Source organism: Eurosta solidaginis, chromosome 4 (genome assembly GCF_040869045.1).
Source record: "Eurosta solidaginis isolate ZX-2024a chromosome 4, ASM4086904v1, whole genome shotgun sequence".
Classification (NCBI taxonomy): Eukaryota; Metazoa; Arthropoda; class Insecta; order Diptera; family Tephritidae; genus Eurosta; species Eurosta solidaginis.
The window spans coordinates 265645650-265671014 of record NC_090322.1 but is presented as its reverse complement, the minus strand read 5'-3'; the positions used below and the strand labels follow the sequence as shown (position 1 = coordinate 265671014).

At 35.5% G+C, this 25365-nt stretch overlaps 1 protein-coding gene across 14 annotated transcripts in view; it reads left to right on the top strand.

The window, feature by feature from the left end:
- The window catches only part of LOC137251409 (streptococcal hemagglutinin-like), a 124339-nt gene extending 99156 nt beyond the window's left edge, over positions 1-25183 (top strand). For 13 of the 14 annotated variants that reach the window (XM_067785911.1, XM_067785908.1, XM_067785903.1 and 10 more), the window contains 4 exons: positions 321-419; positions 19257-19635; positions 19709-19790; positions 21964-25183. In XM_067785911.1, the coding sequence (XP_067642012.1) occupies positions 321-419; positions 19257-19635; positions 19709-19790; positions 21964-23140 (1737 nt within the window). In that variant the 3' untranslated portion in view covers positions 23141-25183. The remainder of the gene's footprint in view (positions 1-320; positions 420-19256; positions 19636-19708; positions 19791-21963) is intronic. The other variant, XM_067785914.1, reaches the window with a different exon arrangement.
- Positions 25184-25365: the final 182 nt, after the last annotated feature.

Sequence of the window (25365 nt, the reverse complement as noted above, 5' to 3'; positions counted from 1 at the left end):
AAAAAATTTCAAAATTGTGCAAGCTATTCTCACTTTCACACCTCTGTAAAAGGAATTTTAGAAAAAGCTCATGGAAAAATACGCAAACAGAACTAATGTTAAACTAGGTCTTTATAGCCCTGCTTATTTATTCTGTTTTACTGTTACTTTTAAAATAACATACACCGAAAAACAAAAATTGTCCACTAACCAACTATCCAACAAACAACATACGTACATACTACATACATTCCTCTAACACTATTTCTCGTTTTCATGTTAACAATCATCATCATGTTACGTTTCGTATCCCACCAACCAAACAATCCAATAATTTATAGCCGCCACCGCCATCATCGCCCTCTGCAAACACCACCAATATCATGAACTCAAACAATCCACCAACGAATCTTGAATCCTCTAAATCTGCAAGGTTTACGGTATGTTCTTTTTCTGCACGGTGTGCATACGTAGAAATTTGAGTACTTAAAATAAAAGAAATTATGAATTAAAGTAGAAAGTACGTAGGAACGTTGTATGTATTTAGTTCTTGAGTAGAAAATTAGACTTGTATTTTATAATAATGTAACGAATTTAGTGAAATTCCGCTTATTTCCAACCTTCTGCAATCGTTCGAATCGCTAAATTGTCGAATAAATAATTCAAATATTTAATAATGCAAAATGGTCTTTATTAGACTACTTTGAAAGTACTTCACAATAACTCTTACTTCACAACTGTGTGTTTAAATCAAACTGATTCAACTACTCTGCTTGTGCTTCTTTTATACTCTCTGCCCAAATGTCTAGACGTTTCTTCTTCTAGAATTCTCTACCTGGTCACCAGCACGGTTGCCACACCATGTTTTCATTTGGGCCCAAAATTCATCGAAAAAGGACAAAATCTCAGAAAAAAGGATCAAATTTTTTTTTATTTGATTGTGATACAAGCAATTCACAAAAGTGTCGTAGTCGTTGTTAAATATAAAATTTCAGGATGTTTCCATGGTTTCCTATATAAAATATTAATAAACTTAGCGAATAGGAGATTTAATTCAAACTTTTAGGTATTAAATTTTTAAATTTCTAGGATAAGTCTATGCCTTCACTAACTATACGTTTTGAATGTAGTTTTGCTGACAAAGCTCCTAGTTCCAGTATTATGTTGTTAATTGGAAAGAAATAAAATGTATAGCGGAGTTAGGTTTTAGTAAGAAAAGGCTAAAAAATTTGCGTCTTGGTGTAGCCGAACTATAAGCAAACTCAGTAAATCATAAATGATGCTTACTTTTTCCCCTGAACGTTGAAATTTCATACCAAAGCCTAGATTTAGTAAGTTTGATTTTTGAAAAGCTCACATTTACTGAATCTAGCCCCAGGCTTCAGATGAAAAATCAAATGTCTTAAATGTTTCAACTGTGCAATAACGGAACCTGACCCTGACTACATTTAAGTAGGCACTAGAAATTAGGTAACAGCGTTGTTTTTGAAGTTTATGGGGTTCTGTACCTACGAGAATAATACACAAACCACTTCTTTCGAAATCAAATATTTTTTACATTTGCTTCAAAATCTGAATATAAAAGTAAATTTGTTCAATCGCGATTCGTTATTCCTTTATAAAGTTACCGCTTCTAAGAAGTATTCTTGCCTTACTTACAGTTAGAATATTTCTTATGCCAAACTACATAGTTTTCAAGTATTCGGCGTGCCTTAACACCACAATACTCCTGCAATTTTTACATGGGATTTCTTTGTAAAAAATTTTGAAAGTGTTATCAAACATAAAACAAAACTTCTTAGAGGCACACGTGCATTTGAGAAAAATTTTCTAAGCTCAACTAGGAAAAAAACTATCACGAAAAGTGTTTGATAACCGATCGAAATATCTGGATACTAAACCAAGAATTTTTTCTGATAAGTCCCTGTAATGTGGTTGCCCTTAGATCCATCACTTTTCTTATTAATGCCTCTCCTTAAATATCTCCTATGAAATATACATTCATGGACAAAATAATAGGTGTACATAGCTTTGGTTCTCTATCATTACAAGAGTTTGCAAATGAAAACAAATTTTGTGTGGTAATATTAATAACTTTAGTAACTTATACTAAATATATGAAAATTATTACAATTCATCCATTTACAAGGAAACTGTATATTAATAAAAAATTTCGTTGGTCAAAATAATAGGTGTATGAAACTTTCTTAGAAATCAAAGAACACCATTGAATTATAATTCCTTACTCCGCTGTTTTCTTAATCACCGGTATCTCCTCCACGTTTACAATAACTTTGCCTATTCTATTGGGCATGGCTTAAAATAATTTTTGGCATGTTTCCAATGGAGTGTTATCCCATTCCAGTCCTTCGTCTTCTGCCAAAATAACTCGCTTGTTGTGAAATGAAAAGGACGCCAATCTTCTCCTAAAGTCACTTCACAAGTTCTCAATCGGGTTGAGGTCAGGGTATTGACCTTGCCATTGCATATATGTGACGATTCCATTCCTGAACCACTCAGATACCAACCGAAAAGTATGTTTTGTATCGTTATCTTGGTGATAACTCAATGTGAGTGGGGTGTTTTCCTCCGCATATGACACCTTTACATTTCGCAAAATATCCCTGTACTCCAGAAGGGACTGCGAAATTTCTACGATTATGTGCAAATTCTACGATATTAGACTCACAAAGTGGCTCATATCTCTGAAGAGAGAAGATTTAAGGTTCACGATGGGCTTAGTCGATACTGCATTCTGGCGTCACATGCTTATAAGTTAAACCTTGTCAATAACAGCAGATGTAAAAAGTGCGGGAGAAACGGTTGAGCACATACTCCGTTCGTGTCCTGCACTCTCCAGGTCAAGGCTCCAGGTATTAGGGGCGACAGAATTGCCAGGTCTCGAAGTAGAAAATTAAGTTAGGTCCTAGAAAAGTTCTAGTATTTACCAAGAGGACGGAGTTATTCTATAACATAAGTCCTGGCACCTGATTAGGGTTCTTACGTTTGATCGTCAAACAAATTCTGGTAACATGATGGACACATTCAGTCTATTGTTAACTGTTATATGTATATATAGATGTTATAATAAAATATTCTATATATGTGATGTATTCAAACCCAACTTGAAGCCAATAACAGATGGCGTTTATTCTGGATACATGAAATCAGATCTAAACAAATGGGAAGAAACATTTATTTATAGGTATGTTTCTTTTTTTGCAATTTTTAAGAATATCTGATATTGAGACTCTTGATAAAAATTTGAAAAAATTTTTTTAAATGGGCGTGGCACCGCCCACTTGTGATAAAATCAATTATACAAATATTATTAATCATAAATCAAAAATCGTTAAACATATCGTAACAAAATTCGGCAGAGAGATTGCCTTTACTATAAGGAATGCTTTGAAGAAAAATTAACGAAATCGGTTAAGTCGCCCACTTTTATTTAAAAGATTTTTAAAAGGGTCGGGACGATTAAAATAAGCTATATGTTTGCGAAAAAGAGCTTTATATTCTTTTAACAAGTGGAATTATAACAAGAAATAGGAAAAATACAAATTTTTGAAAAGGGGGGTGTCGCCGCCCCTTTTATGCCTAAGCAATTTTCTATGCATCGTTTGGGTACACATATTTTCCTTATAGCAGGAAATATTTCTAGAAAAAATGGACGGGACCGGTTAAAGACCATGCCCACTTTTATATAAAACAAGTTTAAAAGGGTCGTAGACTAGAATAATAAGCTATAATTTAGCAAAAAATAGTTCTGAATCAATGATAATTCACTTATCAAGTTTTATTATAAGAGGAAATGGGGAGACATTTTTCTTTTAAACGGGCGGTGCCACGTGTTATATAGAAAAGTAATTTATCTGAAATGAAATGTACAATTGAATTTCACGCTGAGTATATAATGTTCGGTTACACCCGAACTTAGACACCTTTACTTCTTTTTATTTAAAAATTTGTTTGACAAATAATTTTCTGACTAAGTAGTCATGTTATTAATTTTTTTTAGTTTCTCTGTTAAAATGGTCGCCATGGTAATACTGCATGAATTTACCACCAGTTAAAAGCTGACTTTTTGTAGTCAACTCAAAGTCAGCAACTTTCCGGAATCCCGTAAAAGAGTCAATTATGAATTAGCTTTTTTGCAATCGATAATTTTTTTCTGCAAGGTTCCTTACTAAAAGAAGCTCCGCAAGAACATTTTAGTTAAATGCCGTATGGTAATCTTAGTAAATATGACAGAGATATATAGTAGTTTCCAAAAGTTCTTAAAAGCAGGAATGAACACAATATGACACAGTTGGGCCAAACTAGCTTCATATATATTCGTACTCTGCATTGTGAAGGCCCGGTTTTTCAGTGCGAGTTCAAATTTCAGTTAAAGCTGACTGGAGTTTACCACTTTGGTTTATATCATAAAATTTTGCTCATCAACTGAGTTTATGCTGCCAAAGTGGCAGGGTTAAACTCTAGTCAACTTTAACTGGAGTTTAAACTCGCGACACAGTCACTAATTAACATTTCGCTTGGATGTTACGCTAACGCTAAGGTACCCTGTGAGAAATAGGACAAACGTTGTAACATTCTTTGTAAAATTTTGAGGCACCATCAAGTAAAATTAGATACACTATGGAAAAAGCCGTCCTTAATTAATAAATATTCTACTCCAGCCAAATATTTTGCAATTTTAGTTTGAATTTCTTACTGAGCCTGCACATCTTATCGTTCTCACTGATACTATCACATTTAAAACTTTGCCCATCATTGATTTAAAGCCGAGTTGGCAAATTTATTAGAAAGTCGATCTGCCAAATTGCGTTAAAAATGGAAATTTTGCTAGACCGAAGAAAAAATTATCGTGGAGAATAGCTTATCCGACATCATCTATATGTTTTTTCTCAGAATAGAAGAGAAAAAAACGAAATGAAAGAAATTAAGCGAAAGTTTTACTTAGCCTAAAGGATTAGGACAAATTTTCACGTTTTTGTTCATCACAAGTGTCAAAATTTTCCTTCGGTCTGTCAAAATTTCACTTTTTTTACGCAGGTTGCTCATGAGTTGAGTAAAATGGTACTTATTGCCACAAAACTAAACATAAACAAGTAAGGGAAACACCTGAACCGAACAATATATACTCAGCGTGAGTTTCAATTGTACAGTTTATTTCAGTTAAATAGCGTTTCTAATCCCACTGAGGCATATTTTAACTACAAACTAATCTCAAACAAGTAAGGAAGGCTAAGTTCGGGTGTAACCGAACATTACATACTCAGCTGAGAGCTATGGAGACAAAATAAGGGAAAATCACCATGTAGGAAAATGAGCCTAGGGTAACCCTGGAATGTGTTTGAATGTGTATCAAATGGAAGGTATTTTAAGAGGGAGTGGGCCATAGTTCTATAGGTGGACGCCATTTAGGGATATCGCCATAAAGGTGGACCAGGGCTGACTCTAGAATTTGTTTGTACGATTTGGGTATCAAATGAAAGGTGTTAATGAGTATTTTAAAAGGGAGTGCGCCTTAGTTCAATAGGTGGACGCCTTTTCGAGATATCGCCATATAGGTGGACCAGGGGTGACTCTAGAATTTGTCTGTACGATAGGGGTATCAAATGAAAGGTGTTAATGAGTATTTTAAAAGGGAGTGGGCCTTAGTTCAATAGGTGAACACCTTTTCGAGATACCGCCATAAAGGTGGACCAGGGGTGACTCTAGAATTTGTTTGTACGATATGGGTATCAAATGAAAGGTGTTAATGAGTATTTTAAAAGGGAGTGGGCCTTAGTTCTATAGGTGGACGCGTTTTCGAGATATTGCCATAAAGGTGGACCAGGGGTGACTCTAAAATGTGTTTGTACGATATGGGTATCATATTAAAGGTATTAATGAGGGTTTTAAAAGGGAGTGGTGGTAGTTGTATATGTGAAGGCGTTTTCGAGGCACGACGAAAATGTGGACCAGGGTGACCCAGAAAATCATCTGTCGGGTACCGCTAATTTATTTATATATGTAATATCATGAGCAGTATTCCTGCCAAGATTCCAAGGGCTTTTGATTTCGCCCTGCAGAACTTTTTCATTTTCTTCTACTTAATATGGTAGGTGTCACACCCATTTTACAAAGTTATATTTTGCGTCAATAAACCAATCCAATTACCATGCTTCATCCCTTTTTTCGTATTTGGTATAGAATTATGGCATTTTTTTCATTTTTCGTAATTTTCGATATCGAAAAAGTTGGCGTGGTCATAGTCGGATTTCGGCCATTGGTATACCAATACAAAGTGAGTTCAGATAAGTACGTGAACTTAGTTTAGTAAAGATATATCGATGTTTGCTCAAGTTATCGTGTTAACGGCCTAGAAGAAGGACAGACGGTCGACTGTGTATAAAAACTGGGCGTGGCTTCAACCGATTTCGCCGTGTTTCACAGAAAACAGTTATCGTCCTAGAATCTAAGCCCCTACTAAAGTTCACAAGGATTCGTAAAGTTTTAAAAGTATCCTAGACAAATTAAATAAAAAAGGGCGGAGCCACGCCCATTTTGAAATTTTCTTTTATTTTTGTATTTTGTTGCACCATATCACTACTGGAGTCGAATGTTGACATAATTTACTTTTATACTGTAAAGATATTAAAGTTTTTGTTAAAATTTGACTTCAAAAAAATTTTTTTTTAAAATTGGGCGTGTTCGTTCTCCAATTTTGCAAATTTTTATTAAGCATACATATAGTGATAGGTGCAACTTTCCTGCCAAATTTCATCATGATATCTTCAACGACTGCCAAATTACAGCTTGCAAAACTTTTAAATTACCTTCTTTTAAAAGTGGGCGGTGCCGCGCCCATTGCCAAATTTTGCTAATTTTCTATTCTGCGACATAAATTCAATTCACCTACCAAGTTTCATCGCTTTATCCGTCTTTGGTAATGAATTATCGCACTTTTTCGGCTTTCCGAAATTTTCGATATCGAAAAACTGGGCGTGGTTATAGTCCGATATCGTTCATTTTAAATAGCGATCTGAGATGAGTGCCCATGAACCTAAATACCAAATTTCATCAAGATACCTCAAAATTGACTCAAGTTATCGTGTTTACGGACGGACGGACGGACATGGCTCAATCAAATTTTTTTTTCGATACCGATGATTTTGATATATGGAATTCTATATCTATCTCGATTCCTTTATACCTGTACAACCAACCGTTATCCAATCAATGTTAATATACTCTGTGAGCTCTGCTCAACTGAGTATAAAGAGTAAGGGAGTGTAAGTTCGGGAATTTGGATTTACGGCATAAACGAATTGGGATAAATATACACTTCCATATATCAAAATGCGCAGGATCGAAAAAGGAATTGATTTAACCATTTTCGTCCATCTGTCCGTCAATCTGTCACGATAACTTGAGTAAGTATTCACCCTTATCGCGAAGTTCACGCGGAAAAGTGTTCGCCTTCACTTCTTTTGTTCGGGTGAACTTTTTCCGCCTATCGGCAATTTCGGGCGAACAAAAGTTCACTTCGAAACAGCTGATGCTCTATTGTGAATTAGCAGTGAACAAATAATTTACTTACAATTGTGTAAATTTTGTAACCAAGCATATATTTCCTCAAAATAAAACAAAAATAGAAATAAAAAATTTATAAAATAACGTTTAGTATTGCACTTTGAGCGCGAGGAGAATATAAATGTGAAAGCGATTTAGGCAATTAAGGGACAGTTCTAACCCTTTGGAGCTAAATGATTCACTGTAAGCTAAAAATTACTATTTTCAGCAGTTTTGAATAACAAGTTAATTTTTTTCAATTAGCTTTCGCCAATATTACAGGCTATACAAGTCGCCATTCTAATATTTGCTGACTTATCTTGTTTGGTTGATTTTCCGACAGGGTGGGTAAATGATGTACATATATTGGAACGATTTTCCGTCATCCCTTGTCAAATTTGGTTTTGAGACAAACCGGCTTCGGCGTTGTGCCATCATCAGTGTCGATTTTCGTTCTGATCTGTTGTTGTCATTTGTCCTGTATTTATAGTTAGTAGGTATATGAGCAGGTATTGTCAAATTGATGCTTGTGTATATTTAGTTATGTGTATGTGCTGTGTGTTCCTTCAGATCCGAGGGTGGTTTACTGTTGTTGTTGTTGTTGTTGTTGTAGCGATAATGTTGCTCCCCGAAGGCTTTGGGGAGTGTTATCGATGTGATGGTCCTTTGCCGGATACAGATCCGGTACGCTCCGGTACAACAGCACCATTAAGGTGCCGGCCCGACCATCTCGGGAACGATTTATGTGGCCACATTAAACCTTCAGGCCATTCCCTCCCTCTCCACCCCTAAGTTCCATGAGGAGCTTGGGGTCGCCAGAGCCTCTTCTGTTAGTGAAACAGGATTCGCCGCGGATAGGTGAGGTTGACAATTGAGTTTGGAGAAGCTATATATTGCGCTGACAACCTGAAGGGTTGCGCTACCCAGCCCCTTGAATCTGGTATTTTAGTCGTCTCTTACGACAGGCATACCTACCGCGGGTATATTCTGATCCCCTAACCCGCTGGGTGGTTTACTAATCGATTTGTGTGGCTGACTGGGGTAGGTAGAAATCTGTGAGTTTAGTCGTTTGACCTTCTTTGTCGGTTTTTTGTTTTGGTGTGTTAATTGTTTTGTGTTTATTTGTTGTTGTGTGTTTGTCTGTTGTACCTGTGTGATTAAGTTGTTTCCTGTAAACCAGTTATAAAGGCTCGAATATTGTGTCAGAAATTGTGTTTATCTGTTCGTTTATTATTCTACCGTCGAATGTTTTCTGTTTGTAGATTTCCATGTTTTCGAGTACGTTGAGACGTCGGCCCTTTTCTTGTATGTGAAGAACCCTAACTGTTTTATTGATGTTTGCTGGGGAACATTCATTCTCGACCATGTGATTCGCGAAGTTAGACTCGGGTATAATGTTTGGATTCCGTATTTTTTTGTTGTAATCTCTAATATGTTCTCTGAACCTCGTTCTTATTTGCCGTCCTGTTTGTCCTATGTAACTATGCTGGCATCCGCAGGTAAGCTTGTATACGCCGTGGCTGCTAAACGGATCCTCTGAATTAATGTTAGTTCTTAGTTTTCGCCCTAGATTGTTCGATGTTTTGAATGCCGTGTTAATGTTGTATTTTTTAAAGAAGTTTGCCAATTTATATGTTGCTTTTCCAGGATATGTCATAGTCGTCCAGCTATTATTTTCCTTTTCGTTATTTCTTTTTGGTTCTCCATTTGTCCTTCTGAGCTTATCTACTAGTGCTTTTTTATATCCGTTGTTTGCAGCGATATTCTATATGACCTCAAGTTCTCTCTTATATGCCTTAATGCTGCATTTTTATGCTGTTGAGGGTGATTTGAGGTATTGTGTATTATTGTGTCGGTGGCCGTTGACTTTCTATATATGTCAGAGTTAAATCTTTTGGCTTCTTTATCAATATTTATCGTGAGGTCTAGATAGTTGATTCCTCCGTCTTTTTCGGTTTCCATTGTAAATTTTATATTTCCGTGCTGCTTGTTGAGGTATTCCAGTACAAGCTCTTCGTTATTAGTAGTTAAAACGCATATTATGTCATCCACGTATCTAGCATAAAATGACACGCCTAATTTGGACTTCAGTTCCTGTATGTACTTTCCTTCCAGATTTTGCATGAACACTTCCATAAGAATTGCTGATGTGGGGCTTCCCATTCCAAGACCGTTTGTTTGTCTATATATTTTATTGTTGAATTGAAAATAGTTTTGACGTAAAGTGGTTCTTAGCGTATTTGTGATTTGCATACTTTTCACTTTGTTTTTTGTGTTATGAACTATTGTTGAGCTAACTATGTCGAAAGTCTCCGATATTGGTATAGATGGGTATAAATCTTTTATGTCAAAAGATACCAATTTGCTGTTTCTTGTTAGCTCTACGGTCTCGAGTCTCTCTATTAGTTCTGTTGTGTTGGCTATTGCATATTCGTTCCTTAGCTCCAGAGTATCTATCAATATCGTTTTTAAATATTTGGACAGTTTGTAACATGGTGCCGATTTAAAATTACTGATGGGCCTCATTGGGACAAGGGATGACGGAAAATCGTTCCAATATACATTATTTGCTAGTTATTCTTACCAACTCCTTGCCACCATTGAAGCAAAAATTTGGAGTTCCACCAATTGTAAAGTTGAGTACATGTCTTCGTTTTTTCGCATAGGGAAAAGGCGTTGGAAAGAACCATGAATTGGGCCTTAGTCAATCTTGTTTCAGTGAGGTGGTCAACATTTTGGAACCGTTGCTTTGTCCACAACGGATAACTTGACCGACTGATACGTTGTCATAAAAAATAGAATTTATATACTTAGCAATACAGGAATTTCACTTTTTTCCACTCAGCTTCCCATTGTGCATTATATATTGATTTATTTCTAATAATAAAAGTACATATACATAATTATAAGAGTACCAAATTTCAAAACAAAAAATTGTGTTTTCCTCTCGTTCGCCTGTAAAATATAAGTGAACAAATATGGATTTCCCCGCTGTTCATTTCGCCGAGTTGCCAATAAGGTGAAATCTTTTTCGAACACGAAAAATTGTTCCGCCACTCTCTGCGATAGGGTGAACAAAAACTGTGAATATTTTCGGGTCAAAACAAAACTCGCGATAAGGGTGATTGAGTTCATCTCCCATCGCTCCCATGGGCGAAATCGAATGATAAACACGCACACTATTTATATATGTATATAACATTTTAGAAAACACAAAAACCTGATTATTTAATAAATAATACACCTACATAGTATGTTGAAATTTGATCTAGGCCATTTTTACTACTAAAATTTTTTATACTCAGCGTGCTTTGCACACAGAGTATATTAACTTTGATTGGATAACGGTTGGTTGTACAGGTATAAATGGATCGATATAGATATAGACTTCCATATATCAAAATCATCAGTATAGAAAAAAAATTTTATTGGGCCATGTCCATCCGTCTGTCCGTTAACACGATAACTTGAGTAAATTTTGAGGTATCTTGATGAAATTTGGTATGTAGGTTCCTGGGCACTAATCTCAGATCGCTATTTAAAATGGACCATATCGGCCTATAACCACGCCCACTTTTTCGATATCGAAAATTTCGAAAAACCGAAAAAGTGCGATAATTCATTACCAAAGACGGATAAAGCGATGAAACTTGGTAGGTGGATTGACCTTATGACGCAAAATAGAAAATTAGTAAAATTTTGGACAATGGGCGTGGCGCAGCCCACTTTTAAAAGAAGGTAATTTAAAAGTTTTGCAAGCTGTAATTTGGCAAAATTTGACAATCGTTGAAGATATCATTATGAAATTTGGCAAGAACGTTAGTCCTATTACTATATGTGTGCTAAATAAAAATTAACCAAATCGTATGACGAACACGGCCACTTTAAAAAAAATGTAAAAGTCAAATTTTAACAAAAAATTGAATATATTTACAGTATATAAGTAAATTATGTCAACATTCAACTCCAGTAAGGATATGGTAAAAAAATTCAAAACTAAAAGAAAGTTTCAAAATGGGCGTGGCTCCGCCATTTTTCATTTAATTTGTCTAGAATACTTTTAGTGCCGTAAGTCGAACAAAAATTTACCAATCCTTGTGAAATTTGGTAAGGACATAGCTTCTATGACGATAATAAAAATGGTTGAAGCCACGCCCAGCTTTTATACACAGTCGACCGTCTGTCCTTCCGCTCGGCCGTTAACACGATAACTTGAGCAAAAATCTGTATATCTTTACTAAACTTAGTTCACGTACTTATCTGAACTCACTTTATGTTGGTATAAAAAATGGCCCACATCCGACTATGACCGCGCCTACTTTTTCGATATCGAAAATTAAGAAAAATGAAAAAAATGCCATATACATATCTATACCAAATACGAAAAAAGGGATGGAACATGGTAATTGGATTGGTTTATTGACGCAAAATAAGTTCTGCAGGGCGAAACCAAAGCCCTTTGGATCCTAGCAGGAATACTGTTCGTGGTATTACATATATAAATATAGTAGCGGTACCCGACAGATGATGTTCTGGGTCACCCTGTTTCACATTTTGGTCGATATCTCGAAAACGCCTTCACATATACAACTAAGGGCCACTCCCTTTTAAAACCCTCATTAGTACCTTTAATTTGATACCCATATCGTACAAACGCATTCTAGAGTCTCCCCTGAACTATGGCCCACTTCCTTTTAAAATACTCTTTAAAAATTTGATACCCATGTCAGAAAAACACGTTCCAGGGTTACCCTAGGTTCATTTTTCTACATAGTGATTTTCCCTTATTTTGTCTCCAAAGCTCTCAGCTGAGTATGTAATATTCGGTTACACCCGAACTTAGCCTTCCTTACTTGTTTGTAATAAGCCTAACATGTGTACCGAATTTTGAGGGTTTTTTTTTTTGAAGCTCTAGATATGTTGTGCAATGCTTGATCGAAATAGGAGCGTGACACCGCCCATTAAAATAAAATAAAACTGGATAAGTGAAATATCATTGATGCAAAACTATTTTTCGCTAAGTTATAGCTTATTATTGTAGTCTACGATCCTTTTAAACATCTTTTATATAAAACTGGACGTGGACCTCAACCGATATCGTCCATTTTTACTAGAAATATTTCCTGCTATAAAGAAAATATGTGTACCCAAACGATGCACAGAAAATTGCTTAGTCGTAAAAGGGGCGGTGACACGCCCATTTTCAAAAATTTGAATTTTTCCTCCTTGTTATAATTCCACTTGAGAAAAGAATATAAAGCTCTTTTTTGCAAAGATATAGTTTATTGTAATCGTCCCCGACCCTTTTAAAAATCTTTTATATAAAAGTGGGCGTGGTCCTTAACTGATTTCGTAGATTTTTCTTCGAGCATTCCTTATAGAAAGTCAACCTCTCTGCCGAATTTCGTTATGATAGGTTTAAGGTTTTTGATTTATGAATAAAAATTTTTGAAAAATTGATTATATCAGAAATAGGCGGTACCCCGCCCATTTTAAAAACGTTTTTAAAATTTGTATCAAGAGTGTCACACATCAAATTTCAAAGTTTTCCAAAATGTTATATATATAAAAAGTGGAAGTGGCTATCATCCGATTTTGCTCATTTAAAATTGCGATGGGAGATGTGCCAAGCAACCCATATTCCAAATTTCAATAAGATATCACAATATTTACTCAAGTTATCGTGTGCATACACAGACACACGGAAGTCTATAATTATCTTGATTTGTTTATGCCGTTACGATCAATCGTTATGTAACCATGATTCAATCACAAGAGGTTTGCTCGACAGACAAATTTTTTGACAATTGCAGCCATTTTGCTCCCAAATCGAATTGACATCCGTTAACTGTGTTGTTTCTATGCGAATTTTCGAAAAATATTAGTAGTAGAAATAGGAAGCAATCAGTTTACAAATACCCGATAAGTACTTAACTGCATAATTCCTTAGAACATTTATTTTAGTTTAAGATGAATTTATTAACAATGCTATGATCTATTAGTGTGGCTGAACACAGGTTTTATGAAAAGTACGGACACCAAGGAATCATGCACTTTCGCAAACCTATGAACATACGAAACTTAAACCAATTCAAAATTCATCGTTCAACGTCAAAACCTCGACTATTAAATCGATTCCCATAAAAATGTCATTAAGAAAATATTGGAAATGCCATAACGAAAAGTACTCATTGGGCATGTTCACTTATTCAGGTAAAAGTCTAGACAGGAGTCTACTGCTAATACGCGTCCAAAAATATCGGGAGAGGTGACCTCGACAACAATATTCCTAAGGCGGAAAAGAAAAATTGTATCTCTGTCCGGAGATATTTGCAGTAGAAGTTGGCAATTTGCATGTGGTTGTAATGTTTTTGTGCATTGAAAAAGATGTTCTGTACAAAGGGCTTTTGCAAGCATTTAATTTTGATCCCACCTCATTGGTGGATCGGCCAGGGTAATTTTTTATAAGCTCGGCTGAAGGCCGCCAACGCAACCAGGGGTAATTTTTCGGTTTTTCGTCAATATCTTTTGAACGAGCTAAAATGTTTATTTCGGCCTTCGAATTATTGTTATCGAGGTCAGTACGCGTCTTTTAACACTTCTCTCGAATTTTTGGGCGCGAATTAAAAGTCGACCTTCTGTTCTAATAATTCCGTATATTCGGAACATTCGTCTCCATTTAAGAATTTGGAGATTCGGTTTATATTTGGAATATTATGCATATTCGGACCTCGTGATGTAGTATGAAATGAACGTATTCCGAATATTCTAAATTAACGGTTTATCCGGAATGCTTCCATGAATACTTAACGGAAAACAGCTTTCCGAAATTTCAGAATAAAAAGGTGAATAGTCCCTGAGTAGCAGGACCGCACAAAAGCTTAACTCTTCTGTCAAAGTCAAGGTAGGAATATAAAGTTCTAAGATAATAAGCCATTTTCTTTTATTTTTGTTTTTGTCAGTTCATTGCGGCTGCTGAGTAGCGTATCACCCCATGTCGGCTGCCTGTTCAAAATCATGCTATCTCAAAATCTTTTTCAAAAATTTCCCAATTCATGATTGGTACAAAACCGCACTATATTAGAGTTAGATTGAAGAACGCTTCATCTCAGAATGCTTGTCATTAACTCCCTCTTATGACAAAATGCATTAAACTTATGATCATGTAGGGAGTTTTAGAAACAAATTTTGAGATAGTGCATTTTTGAATAAAATTCTAACGTACGGCATTCTTCAAACAATTTCTTAAAGAATGACCAAACCAACATAACTTTATCAATTCACGAAATATTTAGAGAAAATGAATTATTTCCCCAAAAACTTTTGGCATTTATAAATTTATTATCACTACTAATATACTACCAAAGATACTTGTCTACTACAATTTCACTGAAGGGGATTGAATTATTCCCCCTTCAGATTTTTCAATTTGGGAGTGTCAAAGATCTGTCATCATTGAAGAACAAACCTCTATTAATTGAATCATCTTATATAACCAAATTTGATATATACTCTGTATGCAAAGCACGCTGAGTATAAAAAAGAATTTATTGAGATGTACGTTAAATAAAACTCGGAAAAGCTACGATTGAAAACTTAGCACCATTTTATTCCTCTTGCATTTTCTGGCCCACGCGTAGGATTTCTTTATAGGGAAAGAGTATCATATGACTTTTGCAGGTTCTCGAAACATTTCAGCTTTTTGCCGAATAGATTTATGCAGCTGCACAGCATCCAGGAGTAAACTCTTTCGTAAACAAACTTTGATATCTAGTGATAACCTCACTGCTTTTCGAATAACCTGAAGCATCCAACGCATTTTTTGTGAAATTCAAAAAGATTTCTACCTTATCCTTTGGTCAAACAAAAAAAAAAACTATTATTAGCTTCATTGTCTGGAATTCCACTTTCGTCATCATCGTCATCTTCACCACTTACATTCCCATCCTGCTCGGGAGGGTCGACATAATCTGCCGCGATATACGTTGGCGTTTTCATGTTACTCACCAGGATATACTAGATATACTAGATCTATAAAAAGTTTCATATTCCTGAAGATCGTGGGTGCAAGCCCAGGACAAAGCAACATCAAAAATTTAGAAACAAGTTTTTTCAATTAGAAAAAAAGTTTTTCTAAGTGGGGTTGCCCCTTTCTTTCTTTTCCGTGAAAACTCATCTACCTTGCTGATGCCGTTCGGAGTCAGCGTAAAACATGTAGGACCCTTCCCGCCAATTTGTAGGAAAAATAAAAGGAGCACGACGCAAATTGGACGAGAATGTCAACCTAAAATTACTTCGAAGGATATCACGCCTTGCATTTATTATTTTATTTACGTGCCAAAAAGATGACGGTATCTGTATTCCTTAGAAATTTGTGGACATGTCAAAATAAGAATATAGGGCATTGCCTTCTGGCAACCCAAGGGTGATTCTGGTTAACTTTTATCTTGCACCAAACTGCTTTTGCATTAAAATAAATTAAAAAATAATAATTAATAAATGCAAGGCGCGATAACCTCCGAAGAGATCTAGGGCCGAGCTTCTCTTCCAATTTGCGTCGTGCCCCTATTTTTTCCTACAACATACTTGTTTAATGCCGACTCCGAACGACATCTGCAAGACAGATGAGTTTTCACTGAGAGCTTTTCATGGCAGAAATACACTCGGAGTGCTTGCCAAACACTGCCGAGGGGCGACCCCGCTTATAAAGAGATTCTTCTAATTGAAAAAACTTGTTTCTAAAGTTTTTGATGTTGCTTTTTCCGGGGCGTGAACCCAGGATCATCGGTGTGGTAGGCGGAGCACGCTACCATCACACCACGGCGCACAGTGGACCGAAATTGAAAAGTTGGGACTTAGGACTTTAAATGTACATTTTCGTATTCTGTGATCTTTTTCCATAATTTATTGTTATATAACATTTTTTCGTAAAACCTAATTTAAAAAAGTTATGACACTTTTAGTAACCGGGTCATATCGACATACCCTAATAATGTGTGTACATCTAGGTATTTTTTCCAATTTTCCAGCAATTTTGGCTTGACTAAAATAATTTTTACTATTTCTCAATAAAAATATGTATCAAGGTCTAACCCAGAAGCTTTCAATTTTATTTTAAATGTGTGCAAAATTCGCGAAAACTCTACGAATCTTAGAGGTTATAATTTTAATTGGGTACGAATTTACATACTATATATGAAACGCAACATTTACTTAAAATAAAAAAAATAAATTTTTTTGTTTAGTTTTTTTTTTTTGGTCATAACCTATATGTATTTTTGGATATTTCATGGACTATTGCCCGATCGAATAATTTTTACTTTTAATTACTCTTGGTACTAACGAACATGCTGAAATAGTAAGCATCATATAAAAAAATAATTTACTAACAAGCTGGAATAGCTAAATTTTTGATTTGAACCTTATTTGGATTGTTAAATGTAAATTCAATATAAAAAAATTAAATGTATAATATGAATTAAAAAAAAATGTTATTTTTCCCATACATAAAATTTTTTAATTTGCTGTAACTTTTTTATTTAAGACTTTATAAAAAATACTCATATATAAATACGTCATGTAATGAGACTTAAAATCGATCCCCACCAAAGTTTTTGTCTTATTAACTGGTATTTTTTTTTTCATTTCCCTAAGTCCACTGAAAGCCAAATCCAGACCACTGTGCGGCGGCCGCCTGCTTTTGAATTATGTTGCTTTTTATTTGTGTCCAGGGTCATGTGGGCTTTCTTATTTATAGAGTCACAAGACAGCTAAGAATGGGACCGAAAGCCATATTATAGGAAAATACGCATTTCGGAGGTGTTGCAGAAGCTGAAAAGGGGATAAGAAGGAATTAATAACACATCGCATATGTAAATTATCCGCTCTGAGTGGTGACAAACTTCGCCGTTTAAATTATCATCTTTTTGGATAGCAACTGCAACTGAAAGGAGAAAACAATTACCTAATGAACAGCTCCTGCAAGCGAAAGTTTTTCCAGTTGTGCAAAGCACAAAAATGTCTCAGAGACACCAAAAAAAAGTCGTCAAATAAATATGCTAAAAATTTCCTAGTGAATTATTTTGTCAAAGGTAAATACTCTAAGCTCGCGGTTGATAAAAGCAACCTCTCCAGGGAGACGCGCGTCACTCTAGCTCAACTTCGATCTGGATACTCAAAAAGATCGAAAACTTACTTATCCAGAGTCCATGAAGTTTGGCAGGAGCGTTACTCCTATTACTATATGTGGGCTAAATAAAAATTGGCAAAATCGGCTGAAGAACACGCCCACTTTAAAAAAAAATTTTTTTTAAGTGAAATTTTAAAAAAAATTTAATATCTTTACAGTATATAAGTAAATTATGTCAACATTTAACTCCAGTAATGATATGGTGCAACAAAATACAAAAATTAAAGAATATTTCAAAATGGGCGTGGCTCCGCCCTTTTTCATTTAATTTGTCTAGAATACTTTTAATGTCATAAGTCGAACAAAAATTTACCAATCGTTGTGAAATTTGGCAAGGGCATAGCTTCTATGACGGTAACTGTTTTCTGTGAAAATGGACGAAATCGGTTAAAGCCACGCCCAGTTTTTATACACAGTCGACCGTCTCTCTTTCCGCTCGGCCGTTAACACGATAACTTGAGCAAAAATCGATATAAATTAAATCGATTTACTAAACTTAGTTCGCGTACTTATCTGAACTCACTTTATCTTGGCATAAAAAATGGCCGAAATCCGACTATGACCACGCCTACTTTTTCGATATCAAAATTAACGAAAAATGAAAAAAATGACATAATTCTATACCAAATACGAAAAAATGGAAAATATAACTTTAGAAAAAACTTTGTAAAATGGGTGTGACGCGTACCATATTAAGAAGAAGAAAATGAAAAAGTTCTGCAGGGTGAAATCAAAAGCCATTGGGATCTTGCCAGGAATACTGTTCGTGGTATTACATATATAAATAAATTAGCGGTACCCGACAGATGATGTTCAGTGTCACCCTGGTCCACATTTTGGTCGATATCTCGAAAACGCCTTCACATATACTACTAAGGGTCACTCCCTTTTAAAACCCTTATTAACGCCTTTCATGTGATACCCATATCGTACAAACGCATTCTAGAGCCACCCCTGGTCCACCTTTATGGCGATATCTCGAAAAGGCGTCCACCTATAGAACTATGGCCCACTCCCTCTTAAAATACTCTTTAATACATTCCATTTGATACACATGTCATACAAACACATTCCAGGGTTACCCTAGGTTCATTTTCCTACATGGTGATTTTCCCTTATTTTGTCTCCAAAGCTCTCAGCTGAGTATATAATGTTCGGTTACACCCGAACTTAGCCTTCCTTACCTGTTTTTTTTAACTCTTATCAAACGGTAGCTTTTAACTTGTATTTAAGCATTATTCGATTGTTGAAATTAGTTAAGAAACGCCATGTGCATAAGGAACTTTTGCGAGCAAAGTAGTGAATTATTGAAAGCCGCAATTAGGGGCCTTGTTGTCCACATACTGCAATATGATTTTTCTATAACCTGCCTGACTAATCTAAACTCTTACTATGCCTACATTCACTACCCCTCACATTCAAAGTTAAAGTTAAATTAAAAAAAAAAAAACAGAATACAATTTATTAAAACAGAATATTATCTAAAAATAATTATTATTTGAATTCTTTTTCTAATTTTCAATAGAAAACTGGTCGATGGAATGCAATGCACGTTCGCATAGCGTGGGAGATTTACTATAATCAAAATAAACAGAATCCTGATAAGTTGGCTAATGCTGGCGTTGCTGGTGCATCACCTGTCGGTGGGCCACCAAGTGGTTCTTCGTCAAATTTGGGTCCGGCGGGCAGTGTCGGACCATCGCCATCTTCATCGGTAACGCTCAGTGGCTTAAAAGCTTCGCCAGCGTTAACTTTGGGCTCTGCAACGCCACATATGCTGCATCGCCCAGGAGAGTTGCCACCTGGTGCAATGGCAGCATATGCCGGTGCATTACCGGGTCGTTCACCATTCGAAACGTCGCCCCTATCGACGAGTTTCATTGGCGCTCCACCAAGTCATATTGGTAAATTATACAATAACGTTTGCTAATTAATTACAAGTAACTCACAAATGGTTATTTTTATGCTAACTTGCAGGTACAGCCGTGTCACCATTTGGCCGTTATGCTTCACCATTTGGATTCGGCTTGTCACACTTCGGCTGCGACACTTGGCGTCCGTAAGTATTAATTTGGTTTAAATATGTACATTAGACTGGGTCGAATTATTTATCGATATCGCGCCATCGGGTTTTCGATAGGATTTGAGCTCAGGAAAAAAAGCATATGTGTTTTTTTGTTTTCAAAAAACTGTTATACCCTATACATGAAATTTTTTTTTAGTATGTCATGAAAAAAACTTTAAAAATCAAAAACAAAAAAAAAAAAATTCGCAGGCTCGAAAATTATTTTTTTGTGTATGCGTAGTGGAACTTTTTTTCCTGAGCCCAAATCCTATCGAAAAATCGATGGCGCGATATCTGTTAACTTTCGTCCATACAAATCGACCCAGGTTAATGTACATACCTATATTAGATCAAAAAACAAAAAATATTCTTCGTACACATCTCAATTGGAAGTATTCGTTTTATGGTGACTCTGAATGGAATGAAGAAGACAAAAAAGGGAGGAATAGGGGAAACGAAGAGCAAGAAGAGGAAGACGAATGAAAAGGAAGGAATGTGAAGGAGTGACAAAAGAGAAGGGTGAAGTAAAAGGCAAGGGGGAAAGATGATAAGAGTGAAGGGGATAGAGAGAAGGGGCAGGTAAATGCAAGGAAGAAAAGAATGAGAATGAGGGCGAGGGAATGAGATAAGAGAAGTCAAATAAGTGGAAAACAGATAGGGCTGAGATGGGGAGATAGAAAAGAAAGGGAAGCGGAAGCCGGAAAGTGAGCGGTGAAGAACTAGACAGACGGCGTAGAAAAGGGGTTAAGAGGAAGACTTAATAGATAGACTGCCGTGGAAACGGCCACCTCGAACGTTTGGGTCTATGCCCTTAAATCGCCTCCTACGACCAACTTAGGTCGATATGCTTGTCGTAGAAGGCAACTAAAATACCCAAATGATTAAAGTGGTTGTGTAGGGCACCCTTTCAGCGCAGTTTATAGCTTCTCCAACCCAATTGTCAACCTCGCTTACGCGTGTCGAATCCTGTTTCTTTGACAGCTGAGGTTCTGGCGACCCCAAGTTCCATGGAACTAGTTAGGGCTTTTGTGAATTTTGCTACAGATATCTACATACATTGAGTATTAACAATTTTGGGTTATTGGGGGACTCATGTAACCGTATAAATGCCTTATAAAGTGTGTAAACGTATAAATTTATCTAGTGCGTAAACGAACTGTGAAATTTTGTATGAAAAATCATTTACACAATTTGTATAAATTTACGCGCACATTTCATTGTGTAAACGCGGTAAACTCAAAGGAATGCAACCTTGCAGACATTACAGAAGGCATTTTCATCAGAAATCTCCAACATCAGCAAGTCATTTACAAGAATATCTTAGTAAAGACGTTTTAGTTTTGATTTTTCACTTAATCTTGGCATTTTTTAATTTGTATAACAATCAAAAAATTTTTGTTTGGCAATAATACAGCTGATAAACAATCAAGTTTATGAAGAGTATTTCTAGGTGCGTTCATATAACAGCGTGTGTAAATGGATAAAATTTTACACCTTATAAGTTTATATGCTTTCATGAGTCCCCCTAGTATATTAAATTTTTCCGACGTGGTAATCAACCGATTTTGTGATTCTTGTCTAGGGCAATTTTATTCTGTAAAGAAAAGATGGATAATAAACTTTATCACAACATCTTCTGAAGTCGGTGAAAGATTATCAAAAGATTTGAGCTGCTTTAGTAGGCGTTAAGTGTTGAATTATCATATAACTATATTTTATTTTTAAATAATATTTGATCTTTAAAAAGTGGTCGCTGTCAGAAGAAGTATTATGTTGAATTTCATTATAATACATTTTTGTATATGAAAGCTATTGCAAAAAAACATGTGATCATGACCCCTTGGACAAGTAGGCTCTCGGATAGACCGATGAACGATGAGTAGTGCTAACTTAAAATTTTTTTCGGTTCACACTACCAAGTTTTTCGGTTGACCTAAGTAGGATATAAAAAAAAAAACAAGGCGCTGCCACAGGTCACGTCGATCGTGTCTTACGAAAAAATCTTATTTTTTTCGTGAAGTTTGAATTCAAAAATTTATTTCAAGTAATTTCGAGTGGCGATCGCTGGGTCGACCAAAGTTCTCTTGTACTCTGATCGGTTTTTTGATAGCGTTTAATACATATTATTAATCCTTATATTGTTAACAAATTGTTTTCCTTATTACAGGCTACAACGTACGGTTGCATATCATCCAGCAGCCGCTAGTGGACCAATGTGGCCACTGAAGCCTGATCCGGCTTTGGACAATGCGCGGCGCGAAGCGGAAGAACGTGAACGTGAACGAGAAATGCGTGAACGTGAACAACGTGAACGTGAACGACAACGTCGTGAGCGTGAAGAACGTGAACGTAAAGAGAAAGAGGAAAAGATGAAGCGAGAACAACAGGAACGTGAACGTGAACGAGAGCGAGAACGTGAACGGAAAGAACGCGAACGGCGTGAAATGGAACGACGTGAGCTGGAACGTGAGCGAATGTTGCAGCAACAACGTATCAATGAAAATAATAAACTTTCGCAAGCAGCCGCAGCTGCAGCTGCAATGAATACAACACCACGCGATCGGTCGCCACATCGAAGCATCAACGATCCGTTGGGCGGGCCCAGCGGCGGTGGTGGTAGTAGTGGTGAAATACGCATCAAAGAAGAACATCCGCGCACCAAAGAAGAGCAAGATGTAATGATTATGCGTGCATCAGCAGCGGCAGCAGCTGCAAACGATTCACGCTATCATCAGTCGATCGCCGTAGCACAAGCGCAGGCGCAAGCACAAGCGCAAGCAAATGCCGCAGCTGCTGCACATCATGCCTCTTTTATGGCTGGTCGACATGGACCGCATGCAGTGGGGCCACCACCACCACATCTTGCGCGCACTATGATGCCGCCCACATTGGGTGGCCCACCCATAACACATTTTGGTCCACCGGGCCCACCCGGTTGGCCAATGGATCCATATCGAGATCCATATGCACCAATGTTACGTTATAATATAATGGAAGCATTGCGTCATGAGGAGGAACGACATAAAGTGGCGTTGAGTATGTATGCAGCGCAGTCAGCGGCACATTTGCGCGGCAAAGAACCGAGTCCTATACCGCCACCATCAGTGGGTGGGCCATTAGGGCCGCCACCACCCCCACCTCACCATCGTATCCAACAGTCGCCACACCACCAGCCATCGCCCTCGGGGCCACAACCACCAACGATTATGGGAAAGCCACCTACACTGGGTGGTATGCCACATCCGATAGCTGTTGATACGCTGCATGGCGCTAAGAAAGAAGATGTAGGTGGAGTTGGTGGCGTACACCAAAGTACACCTTCGCCGCAGGCACCAGGTCGATGATAAATAACAACAGCATATGCATGGTAAAATATGAAATGTTCATATAGCTAAAGCAACAAAAAACTATGTAAATTTTTTTTTTTTTTTTGCTAGTTCACTTGTAAATGTTTTGGTTTTGTCTGCGTGCAAACTTTACCGCTTTAGAAAAAGTTAGTTATTTTATTTTTAACTGTTGGTTAGATTTTAAAGTGTAAAAGGATGTATAAAGCAGAACGTCGTAAATACACCTGCGAGCAATAAAATTGCAGCAAAAATGATATGCAAATTTTATCAGTTTCAATAGAAAATTTTCATTGATTTCGATTAACTGACATTTTGTTGTACAAAGACGTTGTATGAAAAAAAAAATATATATATAACACCTGGTACTGAAATCGTCTTGGATTAGGCTACAAGTATTCTTCAAAAACGTTTTCGAAATTGGTTAACAGACTTTGTTGTTTAAATCATTAAATCCTGTTTTAAAATTATGGGAAATGACAAAAAAAAATTTAACTGATAAAACTTGCAAACAAATTTGCTACTTTTTTATACTCGCAGATGTAACTACATAACTGTAGACATACATACATATATGCAATATTTATTACAAAAAAAAAAAATAAATAAATAAAAATAAAATAAAAAATTATGAAAATAAGTATGTATATAAGCTAGCTTTGGAAGAAATGCAAATAACGTTAACAAAGCAGTAAAAGCAAGTAAGAAATAGAGTAACCCAACTATTACAAAGGCTTTTGAATAAAATTTCAAAATTTCGAAAATCTTCCTTACACAAGATTGTTATTGTATAATATTTTTATTTTTATGTAAAAAAAAGGAAAAGTATCTTTAAAAAAATAACATAGGATATGTTTGTATATGAAAAACAAATTCATATAAGGAATGAGCCATTAACTTGTTCACATACTATATACATAAGTCAATATATATTAATAATGAGCAGACTCGAACTTACGCATACTCGACATATGTAATTTAGTGGTAAATAAATCTTAAAACAGAAAACTACAAAAATAAATACATGAAAATAAGAATAAATTTCGAACGTACAGATGTACATACATACATACAGACAAATTGTAAGATATTATAGACGACCTTAACATATTGAAACGATGTTAATTAGACGGACGTTATATTACATATGGTATGCATACGTACATATATATGTACATACAGATGGATATGCATATTTCAGGCACAACAAGCTTATATTTGTGCTTACAAATACTTAAAAAAATTTCAAAAAAAAAAAAAATTAAAAATAAATGCGGTAAACCAGTTAGTTTGTATTTGTATTAAACTTTTTTAGTGTATAACGCAGGTTTATTTATATATACATATGTATAGATATATTCATACTACATACGTATGTACAAATATGAGTAAAAGCATAAACTAATTTAATTAATACGTAAATTGTGAGCACAGAAACCCCGCCCCTCTCCCCCCGTGTAACCCTTCCAAATACACTGTTCCATTGAAAGAAAAAAATTGTATATTTGCATGTATGCATATACATATATATGTATGTATAAAAAATATCCGCCATCTACCTATATCCACATACCAGCACCTAAAACAAATTATACATACATATATATAAACATATACACAACAACATAAATATATTTAGAGCATTTGTATTATTTGTATAATGATGGTATAAACAACAACTTATATATTAAATAAATAATTATTAAAAATTATTACTATTAAGTAGCTTTACATTATTTATAACGAAAAAAAAAACATTCAAAATAATATAAAAACATAAGTTAAGAAGGAAGTGAATATAAGTAAGATACATCCACGCAACAAAAATATAAATGAACTAATTTGCATATTATGTAATGTAATAAACGGATATAAATTAAAAATAGAAACAATGCTAAAATATTATTAAAAAAAACTTGGTTTTATTTGTTGTTTATATATTTATATTGTGGTTTTTCACACCCCTTTAGCGGCCAAACTTTAACTAAGGTAAGAACAATTTTATATGCAATAGTACGTTTTTCAAGGATTGCAGGCCTCTAAAATAATTTCAAAACTTTGTAAAATTTTTTTAATGGTGACTTTTTGTTTGGCGGTTGTTTAAAATTTTCCCAAATTATTAAATAAATTTTAAAGCTTTATTTAATATTTTATTTTTTTAATATTTAAAAGTTGTTTTACAATTTACAATTATTTTGCAATGAATATTTTTATACATCAAAAAA